This window comes from Lontra canadensis, unplaced genomic scaffold, assembly GCF_010015895.1.
Source record: "Lontra canadensis isolate GAN:19392208 unplaced genomic scaffold, GSC_riverotter_1.0 scaffold92, whole genome shotgun sequence".
Classification (NCBI taxonomy): domain Eukaryota; kingdom Metazoa; phylum Chordata; class Mammalia; order Carnivora; family Mustelidae; genus Lontra; species Lontra canadensis.
In genome coordinates this window covers 1,054,105-1,068,795 of record NW_022631086.1, presented here as the reverse complement: position 1 = coordinate 1,068,795, position 14,691 = coordinate 1,054,105, and the positions used below count along the sequence as shown (strand labels likewise).

General features: G+C 46.6%; 1 protein-coding gene across 3 annotated transcripts in view; it reads right to left on the bottom strand.

The window, feature by feature from the left end:
• Positions 1-1,540: 1,540 nt before the first annotated feature.
• The window catches only part of AKAP12 (A-kinase anchoring protein 12), a 94,977-nt gene continuing 81,826 nt past the window's right edge, over positions 1,541-14,691 (bottom strand). For 2 of the 3 annotated variants that reach the window (XM_032836358.1, XM_032836359.1), the window contains 2 exons: positions 2,251-7,234; positions 1,541-1,593 (listed from right to left, as the gene is read on the bottom strand). In XM_032836358.1, the coding sequence (XP_032692249.1) occupies positions 2,259-7,234 (4,976 nt within the window). In that variant the 3' untranslated portion in view covers positions 1,541-1,593; positions 2,251-2,258. Of the gene's footprint in view, positions 1,594-2,250; positions 7,235-11,839; positions 11,895-14,691 lie in introns of those variants that run through there. The other variant, XM_032836360.1, reaches the window with a different exon arrangement.

Genomic DNA, 14,691 nt, shown 5'->3' with positions numbered 1-14,691 from the left:
ATTTCAGTTTGCAAACCAGAGTTCTGAGTTTGAGTGCAATTTAAGATGCTCACGTGGCGAGGCCATTTCTACGTGTTAAGAGGCAGAACACAACACAGCTAACTGTGGCCAAAGTCTGACAAAGTCTTTTACATTTTGGCATAAATTAGGAATCATTTGGGTATTATTAAAAAATACTCAAATCACCTATTGGGCAAGGCATTTTTACTATTAAGCCTTCTTAAAAATTTCTTTCTTGACGTTTCTCATTAAAACCTAGAATGATGAAAGAAAACGGACTTTTTCAGGAAGGCACCACCAGATGGTAGCACTGTATCAGTCCTGTCCGTCTCAAAAGCTCCTGGTTGACCTGCACTAATGCCTCTCTGCTGGGAGTTCCTCTGAACATTACCTCAAAGCAGTATCCAGTGGTGACACCATGTAGTGACCACACTGGAAACTTCTACCTCAGCTGCTTTTAGATCTCAACAAACATGCCCCAGGCTTCCTAGTATCTAATAAAACCAGCAAATCTAAGTGAAGCAAATATTTTATTTAAATTGGTTGTCAAATCACAGTTTATCCAAATGAACATAATGCAACATTGTCCTTTAAAGAGTGGGCACAGATATGGCACAGTCACAATCCAGGACCTACCAAAATACCAGTCATCAAGAACCTGACTTTCCTTCACGCTGTGTGTGAATGTCGTCCAGCACAGAAGAGTAGAAGCAAAACCTTAAACAGCCAACTGTTTTCTTGATAAGATGAAAAACATTTCTCGCTACCTTGCCTCAGGATTTCGGCACACTCCTCTCTCCAAACAGCCACAACAATTCAGAGAAAAGGCTTAGAGTGAATCCGCTACTGAAAAAAACAAACAAACAAAAAAAACAAAAAAACTCCCTTCCAACCCCCACTGGGCTAGAAAGAAATTTCACAGTAACAATGGAACATTCTGTATGTTTCCCCTCCCTCACCCCAAAAAGGCTTTTTATTTTTAGCACACTGTGCCTAAGAGGAAAGTGACCCATTTTAGAGCGGTATGAAACACGGACCCTACTCCTTAGTAGATTTTAAAGTACGAACTATAGCTTCTGATCAGGAATGTCGTCTCTAGGGAGCTGTTCTCACAACTTCCCCAGGCTTGACCGCGGCTGCATGGCCTGCCTTATCCTGGGCGACACAAAAGGAATGTACCATCCTGCACATTTCCTTAATCGTTAAGGAAAAAAAAATATACAATAGATACAGAAGGCGGGTTACTTAAAACATACATATAAATACATAAAGGAAGATACTCCAGTTTGAGAAGCAGAACCAGGTTGGGCCAACTCCAGTTCCGGGTTAACAATTCAGGACCTTCAATCAGAAACACTGGAACAGGGTATCAGGGCAAAGTGAGGGGGGTGGCCCTGCGAGGAGGAAGTGTTAGATGGCTCTAGCTCCCGATGCAGCCTCAGGATTGTCAGGGGCTCCAGAAAGGTCAGTCGAGGGACCTGTTCTTCGGTTTTGAGTCTGGAACACTGGTCTCGAGTCTCGTCAGCAGCAACCATCCCCCTCCCTCCTACTGCTCGTCTTCACATTCAGGTCTTGCAAACACGTGGGCTGGACCTGGAGGAGGAAGGAAGAATGCAAAGTCAGTCAAGGTCTTCTCCTCCCTCGTTCGTTCCAGGCGCAGCGGAAGCCCTTAGAGCAGAGCGCTGCCCCCCAAAAAGCAAGTGGGTCAGGACCGTGGCGGTTCAGGCTGGGCCACCCCAAAACTTGGGGCCTGTGGCTCCCCAGCACCAACATTTGGGCCCATCACACACACTGGGAAATTTTTTAGATGCCTGTTCCTAATGATGGGGAACATTTTTTTTTTTTCCTTGAGAGCTATCAACTAAAATTTCAGGCTGTAGGATAGCAACTCACCATGAACTTCTGCTTATAAAGAAAAATTCAATGGGAGCACAACCGGTTTCTTAAGCCTTTGAGCCACACACACATGCACGCTTGTGCACACACACATGCCCCTTCACTTTCTTTGAAAGCAGGCACGTGGGTGTAGAATGAGCTCATTGTTTTCATGACATCAGTTAACCCTGAATGGCAGCAGGTCAGTGAGGGGAAAAAAGGAAGGGAACCAGGATCTCCTTGACTGTTCTTTGCCCAACTAAAGGTTCTGCCTACAGTCACAATGATTCAAACTCCTGCTTCCCTTATAACAAATTTGCCATCACATGGCAAGAAAAGAGGAAAAGACTGTTTTAGAAGAGGAAGCTTGCTTACCTGACGTTTTAGGATCCTGTGGGTTCGGATTTTGTCGGTTCTCCCTCCTGTTTCTGAGTGTCGTCCTGCATTTCGGTTTTGATCTCTTCTTCTAACTCGCTGTGGACTTTTCCTTCTGGAAATTCTACTTCCTGGCCACCTTCCTTCTCCTTCAGTGTTGGTCCATCTGTGTCTGAGGACTCTCTGCTCAAGCCTCCTGGGGCCGCCACACCTTCCAGGGCTGAGTGCTGGTTTTCCTGCTCAACAACATGACCTTTTTCATCTTCTTGGGGTTCAGAGAGGGACCCCTCTAGCCTTTCTTCTAAGCCGGCACGATCACCATCTTCTGCAACAGACTCGGTCCCGGTTGCATCTTTCTTTTCCTCCGACAGGAGAACTGCCTCTTCGAGCTGCTGGTCATTTATGCTGGAAGGTTCTACCTCAGCACTTGCCACCTCGGTGGAAGCTTCAGTCACAGCTTCGCACGCGTCGGAAAGGGTCTGTTCCCCGGCGGTGAGCGTGGCTTCTCCTTTGGCCACCACAGCTCGAGTTCCATCCCGTGCAGTGGCCTGCGGCTCCTCTTCTTCGGTCTCAGGGTGCGCCCTCCCCTCCGGGGCGTCGGCGATCATCGGCGGGTCCTGTGTCTGCAAATCAGCGGCTGTTTCTTCCGTGCTCACTAACTGGTCGACAACGGTCTGGATTACATTTTGTACAAGTTTACTGCTCTCAGTCTCAAGTCTCGAAATCTCGGCTTCAGCCTTTCCCTCTTCCTTTCTTGTTTCACTCCCTTGGACTTCTGGACCAGCAGTGGGCGCGTCCTCTTCCTCCGGGGACGGTCTCCGGGGTGGGGTTTTCTCTCCTTCCAGGTCAGCACTGACGCCTCCTTCAGGCGCTGCCGCTGTGGTCGCGGGAGTGGAGTCTGGCTGAGCCTCAGTGTCTGTGGGCGCCTCGATGTCCTCCGGCCGGGCGGTGAAATCTTCATCTTTTTCGGAGGATTCTTCCTCTGGTACTAACTGTGCGTCTGCAGATTCCTGAGCTTCCGTGGTTTCTAAAATCTTGACAGTTTCTTCTAAGACCTTCTCCTCCACTGCTGCAGCCGCTGGAGTTAACGACGCCTCTGGGGTCTGGACTTGAACTTCTGTGCGTACCGCTTCCTCCTGCACTGGCTGGGGAGAACCTTCCCAAGTGGTAACCTCCTCTTCCCCGTGGAGGACAGCCACGCCGTCTGTCTGCCCCAGGTGCTTACGAAGCTCCTCAGATGTGGTCACAGCTGGTTTTTGCTCCAGTTCCTCTTCGGTGGCTTGAGCTGGCTCGGCTTCCGTCTCCTCCCTTTCTCCTTGAACTTCCATCTCTCCCCCGACTGGGGTGGGAGATGGTGTAGGGCCGTGGATTTCGGTGTCGTCATCCTTCTGAAATTCAGATTCTTTAGGAGCTTCATCTTCAAGGACAACTTCACTTGTTTCCTGACTCCCGGTAGTCTCAAGGTCTGCACCTGCGACAGGGCTTTCGAGAAGCGGTTTCTCTCTGCTCTCCCCACTGGTAAATTGACCTTCCTCTTCAATCACATCCATCTTTGAAAGAATGGGTACGGTTTCCACCGGTACCTCTTTGTCCGTATGTTCTAGAACCTCTTCCATTTCTGAAAGTCCTTTAATTTCTTCCTGGGATGGAAAACTAGCAGGTGTTGGAGGCAGCTGTTTGGGGACAGAAACTGCTTCTGCTTCTGGGACCTGGGAATCTTCACGCATCTCCAGGGTCTGCTCTTGCTGTGTCACAGGGAGAGCTTCAAGATCTGCTACTGGGGTGCTTCCGTTGGTCTCGCTGTCTGTAAGGGTTTCAGCGGAGTCAGGAGCAACAGCCTGTTCCAGAATCAATTCTGATTTTACCCCAACCAAGGTTTCAGCCTGACAAGTGGTTCTAGGTTCACTGGAGTCCACACTGTCTGTGACTGCAGGAACTTTCTCAAAGCCTTCTGGGGTGGCCTGGACGACTACTTCAGCTTGTGACAAAGTCTCAGCTTTAGCTTCCTGTGCCTTCACTTCCAACACTGCATCTGCCTCTTTCTTCAGGTCTAGCCCTGGAGCATCCTCTTCTGCTCCATCCAGCTTCTCCAGTATTTTGGCTCCTACGTCCCGCGTTGTCTGAATCATGTCTTCTGGCCCCCTGGTATCAGGCAGCGGTGATCCTTCTCGAACTTTCTTTGCAACCGCCTGCAGGACCTCTTGAGTCCGCCTCTCTTGGTCTTCCAGGTCTGGCACACCGCCCTCCACCTCCTGAACGGGTGTTGCTTCCTCTGTGGTTTCTGGAGAGTCGGTGAGCTGAGAAACAGCTGAGACCATGTCAGCGGTCTCTTCAGCCCCAGATGCTTCTGCAGCTTCTTCAGCACAAAATGCCTCCGCACCTTCTGCAGCCGTCACGGCCTCCGAAGTTAATTCCGCCTCACTCACGACTGTGTCATCAGTGGCATCTTGGCCCTCTGGCAGAGTTTTGGTAACAACGGAGGTTTCTTCTGCAAGGACCTCTCCTTCAAGTGCCTCCCCAGTTAGGGGTCTGGCTTCCTCTTCTGCTTCTTCAAGAGGTTCTGTCACCGAAGCGGATATCCAAGACGGCGACCTCTCTTCGACACTGCTAACAGCCCTTGCCCCGTCGAGGACAGTCACCTTCACGCCATGAGCCAGATTCGTACTGAGCTCCTCCGACACAGCAATAGCTACCTGCTGCTCAGGCTTCTCCTCGCTTGTTTGGGCTTGCTGAGCTTCGATTTTCTCCCTTTCTACCGCATCATACTCGGACAGAGGTACCACGGCCGGGACATCAGAGTCGTCTTCGTTGACCTCTGGCGGCCCCGCATCCTCAGCGGTGGCGTGTTCCGCTTTCCCGTCTGACCTTTTCTTCCTTCGTCCGGGAATAAATTTCTTAATGGAAACCCAAGACTCTTCTTTCCCAGGTTCAGCATCTGACGCGGAATGTTCTACAACAGACCCAGGTACAGCATCTTCGCCTTTCTCTTCCAGTTTCGACTTTGATTTTTTCCTCGGAGTGACTAATCTTTTAAAGGACTCCCAGGTGGAAACCCCCTCTCCGTCGGTGGGGCTGCCAGCTTGCTCAGGTGAGGGGCTGCCTGGCCCTTGATCCTGTTCCTGAGAACCAGCAAGCGCAGCGTCCGGTCCGGTTTCTTTGTCTTTTCCTGCATCATCCGGTTTCTGGCCGTCTCCTCCCATCGTTTTTGGTTCCCCTTCATCATCGGAAGACGATGCTTTTCTCGCTCTTTTCTTGGATGATCCCACACAAATCAAAGCTTCCCAAGATACTGAGGTATCAACCCTGCGCTTGGGTTCTTCTGGCTTCTGCTCTTCTCCACTTCCCTTGGCTTCCTCCTGCATCTCGGAGGCCGCGCTCTCCGTGGAAGACAAGGTGGCGCTCTTGACTTTCTCCAACTCGTCCTCTTTGTCACTTTCAGAAAGCCTCCTGACACGTTTCTTGGGCGTCACCATCTTTTTGAAAGATGCCCAGGGAGTAACACCTTCTCTCTTCTTCTCCCCGTCGGAGGTAGTCCCTTCCTCAGCCTCCCCGTCCTGCTGTGTGTCCCCGAGGCCTTTCTCTAGACACGCGATCTCCTCCGGTTCCTCCGGGGACGAGGCAGAGCTCTCGCCCTTCTGTTCATCTGCACTGTCCGGAGACTCTGCTGCGACCTGGTGGTGATCCCCCAACTCTTCATCCCCTCCTCCTCCTCTCTTCCCTTTCTGTTTCTTTCCAGAAAGCTTTTTTAAGCCAGTGCTGGTAAAAAGTTTCTTTAAAGGGCTTCCTTGTACTTTCATTCTCTCTTGGGAGGACAGCATGTCTGCCTCACTCACGACGCCCTCCGGGTGTGCAGAGAGCGCTTTCTCCTCGGGGCTCAGGTCGGCCGGCTGGGGGTGGTCCCCTCCGGGGGTGCACACTTCTTTCATCTTCCCCAGCTCCTCAGGAGGCTCGGCTTTCTCGAGCTCAGCCTGGGATTCTACCCCTTTCTCAGGCGGCAGGGGCTCCACCACTTCCTCTCCCTCAGCCTTCTCCTCTTCTGTCTTCTTCTCTGGCATCCTAACGTGGACTTCGGCAACAATCTCTACCTTATCATCAAATACTTCTGTGGCTAAAGGGGCGGGTCTCTCTTCGGGGGCTCCCTGCACTTGATCTTCAGAGGGCAGCTCGACTTTTTCAAATTCTGCGGACAGTCTGGCAGCGTCAACGCTCTCAGCGATCTCCTGGGGGCGCTCTTGCTCGGAAGCCGCCACTTTCTCGGAGGTCTCTTCTCTCTTTTCCTGTTCCTGCGGGTCTCCTTTTTCGGGCTCTTGGTCCTTTTTCTTCTCTGAAGCTTCCAGCTCCTCCTCCTTCGGCTTCCTGAAACTGGTCTTTTTTCTCCAGCCAGCCCAGCCTTGCGTGAAGAACTTTCTGAAGGGTGACGCCGTTTCGCTGGCTGCCGGACTAGCTGGCGACTCAGGAGATTTGGTGGGTTCTTTTTGTTTATCTTCCCCGTCCTCTTTGCCTTCCTCTGCTGCTTGGCCAGACTCAGCCTGGAGAGAAATCTCTGTGTTGCTTGGCTCCTGCTTAAGGGTTTCGTCGGGTTTCTCCGTGGATTGTTGTAGTTCACGGTCTTTGGCTGTTGCCTGTCCGGCCTCCTGGCTGGGTTCCTGGTGGTCACCAGCCCCGTCTGCGGCTCCTGATCCTTCCCCTTCATCTTTTTTGACAGTGAGTAGCTGCACAGTGTCGGACTTCTCGGTCTTATCCTTTTTGACAGTGAATTTAAAGCCAACAAACTTAAACACCTTCTTAAATCCAACATCATTAGCCTGGGCATCAGTAGGTTGTATGAGCTCTTCTAAATTGCTTTCTGAAGAAGGAATCTGGTCAATGATTTCAGGCATTTCCTCCTGCCCATCCTTTGCTAGGTCTTGAGCCACCACGGAGCCAGCAGCCATCGCCTTATCTGAGGCTCTTTCATTCACATCTTCAGACTCTCTCTGTCCAACTATAGAAGAAAGAGAGTAGTGGAGAAGAATGAAATTATTACAGTTCAGAAAAGTTATACATGTTTAAAAAACATAACCAAGTAATTAATACTTTCTTTAATCTCAGGCAATTTCATGAGAGGCTAACAGTCTTCTCAGTATTTGTAAATCTCCATCCATGAGGCAGCATCTGCTTCTTTCAAATGACCTTTAAAAATTCAGGTTTAAAGATACTACCCTGCTCCTTCCGTTCCCTGTGAAAGCAAAGTTTACATACCCAAGTACCAGAATTCTAGGTATATATAAGTAGCTGCAACATCATTAAAGCGGGACAAGCAGATTCTGTTGCAACAGAAAATTGGATCAATCATCACACCCACGACCTAGAATCCAACCCATTTTAGAAAAGTAAGCTAAATGGCAACAAAAGAATCTAGACAAATCTAAAGGAGAGGTATTCTATGTGACAACTAGCTGGCGGTCCCTTTATACAAGTCCCCAAAAATGGGCTGGGAGCTGCATGGGGAAATTCCAGACTGGGGAAGGGCAAGTGCAAGGAACAATTTATCTTGATAGATGGGAGGTGCTCAATAATGTAACACAGAATGTGAAAAATCGTTGTGTTGTGTACACCCGAAGCTAAAATAATGTGGGTCAACCAAACTCAAATAAAAAACAAAATAAAATAAAATAAAAAGAAGGAAAGGTGTTGCTCACAAGCTGAGAGGTGTAACAGAAGGACACAGCAGTCAGCTTGAAGGGGTCTCCTGCTGGACAAACACTGAAGCATAAGGAAGATGATGACAAGGATGGGGTACAAAACACTGAACGAGAAAAGAATCCATGAATCACGAGTGATACTAAAAAAGTAAAATAGGGAACAGGGAATACTTCTTCATGAAAAGTGCCAATCAATAATAAATTTAGACATAATTTCCACTTTGATCTACAGTCACTCATTAGAATTTCAAAATTCTACCGCATCAAGATTCACATTGTTAAGGATGAGTTAACAAAAATGTTTGTTTTATAGCCAATTATACAGGCTCCTTCCAGATCATGGTAAACAGCTGTTTGGCCGTGAAAACGTTGAGCAATATAATATAGTCTTTGAAGACGTACTTGCGTCCTTCATCCAGTATGATCCACTTACATGAAATTAACATAAGTGGATTTTCTTTTAGTTCTTTGGGGAGGAAAGTCACGTTTTAGTTCAGTTCATCAGCTGGGTCAACCGAATTGAACTTTTCCACTGCTCAGAATAAAGTAAAAAATCATTTCTCATTATGTTCAATATAAAATAATACACAACACCATTTTCAAGGCCAAGTGTGGTTACAAGAAGTTTTACTGTTTTGAATGCAGCTGTGACTGAACAAATTTGGAACTAGTCATATCACCATTAAAACCAGCCACTCAGAGGTGCCTGGGTGGCTCAGTGGGTTAAGCCTCTGCCTTCAGCTCAGGTCATGATCTCAGGGTCCTGGGACGGAGCCCCGCATCCAGCTCTCTGCTCAGCAGGGAAGCCTGCTTCTCTCTCTCTCTCTGCCTACTTGTTATCTCTGTCAAATAAATAAAATCTTAAAAAAAAAAAAAAAAGAGTAACACATACTCAGTGTAGAAAATTAGGGAAGGGGCGTGTGGGTGGCTCAGTGGGTTAAAGCCTCTGCCTTCAGCTCAGGTCATGATCTCAGGGTCCTAGGATGGGAGTCCCACATCTCTGCTCAGCAGGGAGCCTGCTTCCCCCTTTCTCTCTGCCTGCCTCTCTGCCTGCTTGTGATCTCTCTGTCAAATAAATAAAATATTTTTCTTAAAAAGAAAAACAGCTATTCAGAAGCAAAACAAAAAGATAGGAGTTAGGGGAGAAGTTTTTATAGAAAGGACTTGAACGCAGAGTAAGGAAATTATCTGATTTGCAGTAGCTTAAACGGTCATGTTATTTGAAAAAGCTTAGTTGTCTGTCATCAGATTAAGAAAACTGCTCTTTGCCAGTATCTTTGTAGTAACCCCTTCAGTCAAAAATCCAGAAATGCTAAAACCATTGGGTGAAAGGTTGTCAGGAAACCTACAGTTTTAGAGTCTCGACACCCAGATCAAAAGGAAAGCCTGCCTTTAGAGTGGAGAGATCTGCAAGTACCACCTTAAACATTCCCACTAACGGAACAAAACTATCATTGTGCTTTCTGATGTGAGGCACTGAGAAGGCCAATAAATCACTTACAGTACTCCTGCCAAAAATGCTTAATGGAATCTTAACTGTGAGGAAACGATCAGACAAATCAATGAAGGATATTCAGTACAACAACTAGCTTGGCAGCTATGTCAATGTCACAATGTACGACAGTCAAACGAAAACCCAAGTAGACTGTCTGCAAGCAACTTTCAAACAGTTTAAGGAGAGAGACTGAGGATGAGGGCGGGCAGGAGAGAAGACTGTGCTAGACTCTACATAACTGCTGAATTAGGTCACGTGTATATGACTTTATTCTGTTTGTCTATAGTTTTGAAATTTAAAAAATCATTGAGGGTTTAAACAAGCAAAATCAATGTGATTTAATAAAGGAAGGGAGATACTGTGCTAAAGTAATAAACTTAAGAAGCATTATAGTAATGGGCATGGTCCTAGATTGGTTAGCGGTTAGGGCAAGCTAGCCAAAGGAGATTTTTGGCTTTTTTTAGGAAAACGTAACTGAGTATGATTTAGGATGAGATGAGATGAACTTTTCCTGAAGGAAGAGCTGAAGTTTGACTTAAAAAAAAAAAAAAGCGGATTACCAAACAGTATATATAGTTTGATTCCGTTTTGGTTTTACCCTCCCCCCCCCCGTTACCAAACCCCCCACCCCAGCAAACACACACCCCTCACATGATCTCTGGGGAACAGAAATGTGACTTTTAAAAAAAAAATTTTTTTTAAATATTTTTGAAAGATTTATTTCTTAAGAGAGAGAGAGCAAGTGAGCAGAGCAGGTGGGGAGGAGAAGAGGAGGGCATGATCTCAGACCCCACAAAGCACAGGACCCAAGGTGGGGCTTAATCCTACTAACCCAAGACCACAACCTGAGCCCAAATCAAGAGCTGGATGCCCAACCAACTGAGCCACCCAGGCATCCTCTGATATATTTTAGTTTCACTTCTATAAATCAAAGTCAATTAAAATGGACACAGAAAAGGTCTTTTTTTTTTTTAAGATTTTATTTATTTATTTGACAGACAAGAGATCACAGGCAGAGAGAGGCAGGCAGAGAGAGAGAGGGGGGAAGCAGGCTCCCTGCCAAGCAGCAAGCCTGATGTGGGGCTCAATCCCAGGACCCTGAGATCATGACCTGAGCCAAAGGCACAGGCTTTAACCCACTGAGCCACCCAGGTGCCGCCAGAAAAGGTCTTAATACCCACAGCATAAAATGAAGCTTAATAATTATAAACAGTATCCATACCAATACTTAGAATATATCCATACATATATGAAATACAGATACATTTGTAAATACATATACAACATGGTCCTCATGGGCTCAGTTTGCTTGAGATCCTCACTCCCTCTCCCTTTGCCCTCCCTCTGGCTCATACTCTTCTCTCCCTCCAATAAATAATTTTAAAAATTTGTTAATTTCCCCAATTATAAAAGTACATTCATGGAAAAAAAAAAACAACACACCTTTCCCTGAATTCTTTTAATGTAACAAAAGAGATGTAACTTTTTTTTAGAAGACTGTTGATTTGACAGAGTGGGAGAGAAAGCTCAGAAGCAGGGGGGAGTGGTGCTTGGAGGGAAAGGGAGAAACAGGCTCCCCGCTGAGCAGAGAGCCCAGCTGGGTGGGGGAGGGGGCTCCATCCCAGAAACCCTGGGATCAGGACCTGAACCGAAGGCCGACACTCAACCGAGCCCACCCCAGGCGCTCTGAGATGTGGCTTTTTAATTTAAAAAGGTACACAATACCACTGAAACTACACTACGGAAAGAAGGCAAACCCCAATGATACACTCCACACTGGTACAATTTTCCTGAAAACGTACACAAATATAAATTAAATTTCCTGCCAGCAGGCATGAGAGAAAAACAGACATTCATTAACTAACCTTTCTAAACTTCCCTGGAAAATAAATGCAGAGACAATTGCTAACACAGGGGGAGAAAACAGGTGTTAATACACACCATTTCCCTCCCTCTTTTCCCTCCATGCTCCCAGATCGGTTTCAATCGGAAACCCTTTTTCTTCAATTCTGGGGTGACTGGAATGTTTACAGTCACAACGAGAGAGACAGAAAGCAGCGACTACCAACGGGCGGCACAGAGCAGCCGGCGACGCTCCCACCAGCCACCGATGCTGACACCGGCGCTTCACACACAGCGGTTTGCGGGCGGAACTCATCTCTTTTTTTTTTTTTTTACTTTATTATTATTATTATTATTTTGAACTCCTCTCTTTAAAAGAGGGATATAGGATCGCGAGAAAATTTAAATCCTAACTGGTCAACCAACTGGTCTACAGCTTCTAATGACCGAAGCGGTCCCCAGGAGCCAGTATCGTCCCAACAACCTTCCGGGAGCTGTGGGTGGCCCTCAAGGCCGACCCGCCCACCGCGTCCCCGGGCAAACCGCCGCTGGGGGGCGCGCTACTCACGGCAAAGGTTACTCCACCAGGGCATCGCGCGCCGCCACCCGGCAGAGGAGCGCTACAGGGGCCGGAGAGGCCCAAGCTTCTCCCAGCTGCCCCATCGCGCAGTGGACACGGATACCGCTGACGAGGGCGCCCCCTGGAGGCCAGCCACCCCGTGCGTCACAGAGGGCACAGCCTCCTCGCGGTCCAGCCGCCCAGGGCTCTGGCCTCACAAGCCCTCAAGGAAAACGCCCCGGGGGTCCTGTGCATTATCCCAATGGGTCTCTTCAAACGTAAGTGCACTCAAACTCTGAAAATCCTCATGGCTAAATGACTGGCAGACTGCTAGACCTCAATACTGTTGGATTTCTGAGCTGCCTCTCTGATCTGAACTGTTAGGCAGTCAACTCCAAAATCGCAATGCATAGTGATGGCCAAAGGGATAGCGGGATCCTGCCCACAGCATGGTTCGTTTGGTTGTAAGAACTTACATTTCTTGAGTTTAAGAATAAGAACTGTGTGCCTCGTGCACGTTCCCATTACAGAGCTCATTCAGAGTCACAGCGCCTTGGGCTTGAAGGAAGAATTCACCTTGTCCTTCCAACTGGGGAATAAATGGACTTCAAATATGGTTATATGGTTCTTGCAAAATGGTACAACCACTTTTGAAGAGAGTTTGGCAGTAGTTTTCCACAGAAGTAAACATTTTCTTACCATGATACTTCAACCTGCTCCTTGGTACCTCACCCGAGGGAGCTGAAAACATGTCTACACAAAAACCCGCATATGGATGTTTATGGCTTTATTCATAACTGCACACACTTGGAAACAACCTCAAGATGTTCATTATATGAATGGATGAATAAACTATGGTACATCCAGAAAACATTATAACATCATTCAGTGCTAGAAAGAAATGAACTAGCAAAAAGCCACCCAAAGATACAGAAGAACCTTACATGCATTATCACCGGGTGAAGGAAGCCTATCTGGAAAGGTTACATACCGTATGATTCCAACCATATGACATTCTGGAAAACGCAAAATTAGAGAAACCCCCCCAAAAAAAATCAGTACTGCCAAAGGATCGGGGGACGGAAGGATGAACACGCAGAGCATGTTAAGATTTTGTGGCAGTAAAACCAGTGAACCCTCCAACATGGGTTTGAACCATGTGGGACCCCTTATCCATGGGTTTTTTCAATAAATACAGCACAATACCGTGTAAGTGTATTTTCTCTTATGATTTCCTTAATAATAATATTATTTTTCTAGCTTACTTTATTATAAGAATAGAGTGGATCATACATATAACACGCAAATATGTTAATCAACTATTTATATTATCAGTAAGCCTTCTATTCAACCACAGACTAATAGTAGGTTAAGTTTTGCAGGAGTCAGACCTTGCATCTGGATTTTTAACCAGTAGGTCCCTAACCCCATGATGTTCAAGAGACAACTATACCCTATGATACTCAGGGTAGATACATATGATTATTATATCATTTGTTCAAAACCCACAGAATGTACACCACCAAGAGTGAACCCTAGTATCAACTATGGACTTTAGGTGGTAATGATGCCAATGTAGCTTCATCAAAAATAATAAATTCACCACTCTGGTGTGAAATTTGATAGTAGGAGACACTATGCATGGCAGGGTGGCAAGGAGGCATAGAGAACTCTGTACTTCCCAGTCATTTTTGCTATGAACCTAAAACTGTTCAAAAAAATACAGACTATTTTCTTTAAATGGTCTCATGACTTGGCCAGTGTCATAGTAGGGGTGTGGCATTTCTGGTGGGCCAAAGGCTGGAGGGGGAGGATTAAATAGGAACAAAACAAAGTCAGTCTATTTAAAAGAAAAATTCCATACACTTTCGAAGTGCTATGCTTATCTTCCAAAAATTTTAACATTTTATAATTTGTAACTGCCACTTATGACAAGAAAAAGTATTGAGACATGTCTACTCCCATGCTTAGATGGAAAAACTGCTATTACGTCTGCTGTAAACAGCACTTAAAATTCTATTTCGGGGTGCCTGGGTGGCTCAGTGGGTTAAGCCTCTGCCTTTGGCTCAGGTCATGATCCCAGGGTCCTGGGATTGAGCCCCACGTCGGGCTCTCTGCTCGGTGGGGAGCCTGCTTCCCCCCTCTCTCTCTGCCTGCTTGTGGTCTCTCTCTCTCTCTGTGTCAAATAAATAAAATCTTTTTAAAAAATTGTATTTCAGTGTAAAAATGCTGTTTTTGATGGTTATAGTCATGCCATTAAAAAAAAAAGAACATATATATCCTACTCACAGAGAGTCAAAAGATCACTCAATCACCATTTCCAACCATTATGGTAAAAACTGGGTGAGGCTATGATCTATGGGCACTAAGTGGGGGATGGGAGAGAGAGCGGGCAGGGTATTTACATGCTCACTAGCTGTAAGGGTGGGGAGACGGGGCAAAAACTTAACACCAACTTCCGTTAGGGCCAGATGCACATTGCGTGTAAAACCTTCACAAGGGACACAGCAGCATCTGTGGCTAAGAATGCATAACCTAACATGATAAAGGAAATAAACACAAAGGAATGCAGTGGAAATGGGGAGAGGAGAGCTATATGCTTCCAACATGTCAATGTCTTAAAAGACAAGGAGTACAGAAATTAAATCCATAATACCGATCCACGGAGGGATCTCACAATGCAAGGTAAGAAATGCTAAAATGGACACTTTTAGATTAGTTGAAATTCGAACAAGGATGATAGATTCTACATAATGACTGTAATGATGTCAGTACAGGACACGGATGTGGAACTACAGTTATAAAAGAGAATGTATCTCTTTTTAGGAAACAGACACTTAATACTTGGGAATAAATGACGT